The 4,080-nt window shown below is 32.3% G+C and overlaps 1 protein-coding gene across 1 annotated transcript; it reads left to right on the top strand.

Moving 5' to 3' along the window:
- Positions 1-314: 314 nt before the first annotated feature.
- LOC145119660 (putative magnesium transporter NIPA1) lies at positions 315-3,870 on the top strand. Its single transcript, XM_079055365.1, has 8 exons — positions 315-753; positions 1,082-1,138; positions 1,292-1,382; positions 1,503-1,663; positions 2,421-2,548; positions 2,629-2,766; positions 2,910-3,002; positions 3,422-3,870. The coding sequence occupies exons 1-8, from the start codon at positions 624-626 to the stop codon at positions 3,599-3,601; spliced, it is 978 nt and encodes a 325-aa protein (XP_078911491.1). The 5' UTR covers positions 315-623; the 3' UTR covers positions 3,602-3,870.
- Positions 3,871-4,080: the final 210 nt, after the last annotated feature.

The following is a 4,080-nucleotide window of genomic DNA, read 5'->3' as shown; positions in this document are numbered from 1 at the left end:
GGATTGTTTTGAATTTTTAAGGTTTGTCACGATGAATATAAAATAAGAGACAAAGAATATATGTTCAAAACAATCATTTTAATGAATTTATCCCATGAGCTGTTAATAAAAACGGCTTTTGCATTAAAAACATGACAATAATACTTTTTAGAGATAACAAATGCTAATGCTAAAGACATGGAGGGAATAATGTGGGTACACATGGAGGGAATAAGCCGGATCCTTGGGAAGATAATTTGTGGCGAGAGTTGACTTTATATCATTATATTCATTTTTATTTTTACATCCTCACCTGGCAATGGCATACCCAAAATTGGTTTGTTGCTTCCCACTCTCTATTCCCTTGAAAAGAAAAAAAAAAAAAAAAAAAAAAAACCATCGTCTCTCTTTTCAAAGGGAAACAGATTATAGGAGAGATAGAGATAGAGATTATAGATGTACTAAACGTACATATACACACACCATCTTGTTTTTATGTTATTTTCCGTTATTGATGTATAAAGGTTACGAAAGTTAACCTCTTTTTCAAAACCTTTAAAAAAACGGTGTAAATCATATTACACATTGTAATCTCTCTCACTTTCTGCACTGAATTTGGCTATTTGATATTTTCTCCATTTTTAATGGAGAAAATATCATCTGATAACGTTCGTGGACTTATTCTAGCTCTGGCATCAAGTATATTTATTGGGTCTAGCTTTATTATCAAGAAAAAGGGTCTCATTAAGGCTGGTGCTTCTGGAACCAGAGCAGGTTCAAATCCTAGTTCTTTTTTCTCTTCTCTTTTTCTTTGTGTTTTAGATACTATAAATGCGTATATAAAGGACTATATGCCATATATGTTATGTTGCTCAACTTGATCATGAATCATTGTCAATCCAAAACCCTGGTTTAATTTTAATCTTCGTGTAGGTCAATATTCAATCCTAATACCATATATGTTAAGAGTTGAGGTGACACAAAAACTATATTGTTAAAATAATATTGCAAAACAATTTAAATCGTGATCATTTGTATACACTTTAGAAGCAGCAATTTTTTTGTTATATACAAAACTTATTGCTATGGGGAATTGTTTCAGGTTCAGGAGGCCACTCATACTTGAAGCAACCTATGTGGTGGGTTGGGATGATTAGCAGTAAGTACCAATTGCATCCCTATTGGATTTTATTTGTCTATAAACAAAAAGACTTTATATAACTTTGTCTATTTACCATCCATATTGTTGCTTGATAATTAGATCTTTATGATAATTTTTTCTTTTTCATTGTGAGATTTTATGAAATTGCAGTGATATTCGGCGAAATAGCAAATTTTGCAGCATATGCATTTGCTCCGGCTATTCTTGTTACCCCTTTGGGAGCTTTAAGTATAATTGTCAGGTAAAATTGCTATTTGGTATCACTTTCGTTCCAATAATTGTTATTATTTTGCAATTTGGAATCTGGGAAAGCTTATAATAAGGTGAGATTTTTATGCTTGTTTATATATAATGTGTGCAGCGCAGTGTTGGCACATTATTTTTTGGGGGAACGGATGCATATATTTGGTATGGTAGGGTGTGTACTTTGCTTGGTGGGTTCAACCACAATTGTGTTGCATGCTCCACACGAGACGCAAGTTAGTTCAGTCAAACAAGTGTGGAACTACGCGACCGAGCCAGGTATCCTTAATTATTCATGTGATTCTTGGCGTGCTAATGAGTAATATATAGGATATGTTTTTCACTAACCTTTATTTAACAAAAACATATTATCACAAACTTTCTCCAATGCATAATCTTTCCAAAAACTTTTTCTAAAAATTAAATAATTGATCCGCATATATTTGTTTGCCATCTTTTAAGCATGCATCGATCATATGTCTAAAAAGGAGTTACTTACGTTAACATTTAAAAAATTGATAACATTTATCATGTATAAGTATGTAGTTATAAAAGTAAAATACGGGGGATATATATATAGGGGGTAAATCAAATATTATTGAAGGAATAGGGCAATATTGTAAAGACAAATTGATAAAAACTTAGATAAAAATGAATGGTTAGAGTATATTACAAAATTTTGATATATTCTAATGGCACTAAGTTTTTGTAAAACTATTTCAAATATCAAATTACAAAGTTACAATTAGAATTGCTCTAAGAAACCACTTTTGGCCATGTTTCTCTGTTTTGCATCCAAAATATCTAAAAAATGAGGTCGCATTTGGGGATATAAAAGAAAAAGGTAAATGTAGACAAACATGTATAATGTTAGGACTTAACGGAAAACCTCTTTTCTCTGACTTTAGTTCTTTCTGCATTAAGGGGAAAAGAAACATTCATACCAGATTAAGTCATGTCGATATTATCATATTAAGTAAACAAGAAACAACATTTTGGTACTACATTATAATGGATAATTGTATGGTGTTAACAGGCTTTATAGTCTACACGTCATTTGTATTTGTTCTTGTTGGCACACTCATTTACTATTACCAGCCACTTTATGGGCGAACTCATCTAATCATATATGTCGGAATCTGCTCTCTTACGGGGTCATTGACGGTTTGTCTTCTGTTTATATTTTATTTTCTTTTCATTCTTTATTAATATCTATCACTCTCCTGATGTTCTAAAAAATGTAGGTCATGTGTGTGAAAGCAGTAGGAATTGCCATTAAGCTATCTTTTTCAGGACATAATCAGTTTATATACTTCGAAACATGGATTTTTACCGTGCTACTTCTTGGTTTTTGTCTTATGCAACTAAACTATTTGAACAAGGTATGTTCGACATGACCTTGTTATAACTATAGTGTAAAAATTGTAAGAAAATGTTATTGTAGTGTAGCCCCAGTCCAAAAATTTTTATTAGTATCATGAAATCTTGATGGTCTTAAATTCGAATGGTTGTTTTCACTTTTCAGGCACTAGACACGTTTAATACAAATGTGGTTTCTCCGGTGTACTATGTCATGTTTACTACCCTCACCATCCTCGCTAGCATAATCATGTTCAAGGTGATTCTCAATGCCCCATTTGTTATACAAGACATAACAAACGATGTTGTATTGTGTATTAGAGTAGGATTGGGATAAGACTAATGTCTATTTGACAAATTGCAACTTTTTGTCCCATCTAAAAAGATGTGACATGGACTTTTCTCTATATCTTTTAAATATGCAAAAGACATTAATGTCATCACCATTATCATCAAAAATAGACTTATACATCTTTCCCGTCTCATGTACTTCAGTCTAGACTAGTCCGGTCTGGTCTAATCCACTCGTGTCATATGTAACACTCTCCACTTTAGTCTGGTCTACTCATGTTTTGCCATGTGAAACAAACACAACCAAAACAACAAATAAAACAAAGTTTTACTTCCATTTATTATGGAACTTTATGACCAAATTTGTGATCGTTGGCATGATGACAGGACTGGAATGATCAGAATGGAACACAGATTGCTATGGAATTTTGTGGTTTTGTGACAATTTTATGTGGGACTTTTCTTCTTCACAAAACTAAGGATATGGTGGGTTCACGTGTGGGTCCAAATCTATTGGACACGAGTGCAGACACTAGTGCAAGGAACTCCAGACAGCTGGAACTCTGACATGACAAAGTATGATTGTAGTAGAAGTCACATAGCTAGAGGTATTGTTAATAGTAACGCGATAGAACACTCATAAAAGGCAGCCGAATGTTACAAATGGGTTAAATCTTCAGGAAGCGAAAATTCTTTGCTAATGTTCTATACTAAAATTTGTAAATGCAATTTTTCGAACCATATTAAGTATCTATCTCGTTTCTTTAAACTTTGTTTCTGTTTACAAAATTCATGTAATAAAGATCAATCTCAAAACTGAAATATTAAGATTTTCATCCTTTTTGGTTCATATCATTAGGGGTATCTTGCAAAAAGATTGTTACTCCATACCACAATCTAAAAATTGATTCACCGCCAATTCTTAAAAGAGGGTTTGAAGGTTGACGTGGCAAAGTATTTGAGATTTATATAAGCAAATTTCGGTACTTGTTCAAACACTGTTTATTTTATTTGATAACTCTTATTTTTGAGAAATTAAATATCAT

Source organism: Lactuca virosa, chromosome 6 (assembly GCF_052849685.1).
Source record: "Lactuca virosa cultivar CGN04683 chromosome 6, Lactuca_virosa_CGN04683_v6, whole genome shotgun sequence".
Lineage (NCBI taxonomy): Eukaryota > Viridiplantae > Streptophyta > Magnoliopsida > Asterales > Asteraceae > Lactuca > Lactuca virosa.
Note: the sequence above shows the minus strand (reverse complement) of the source record. Positions and strands in the feature narration are given on the sequence as shown.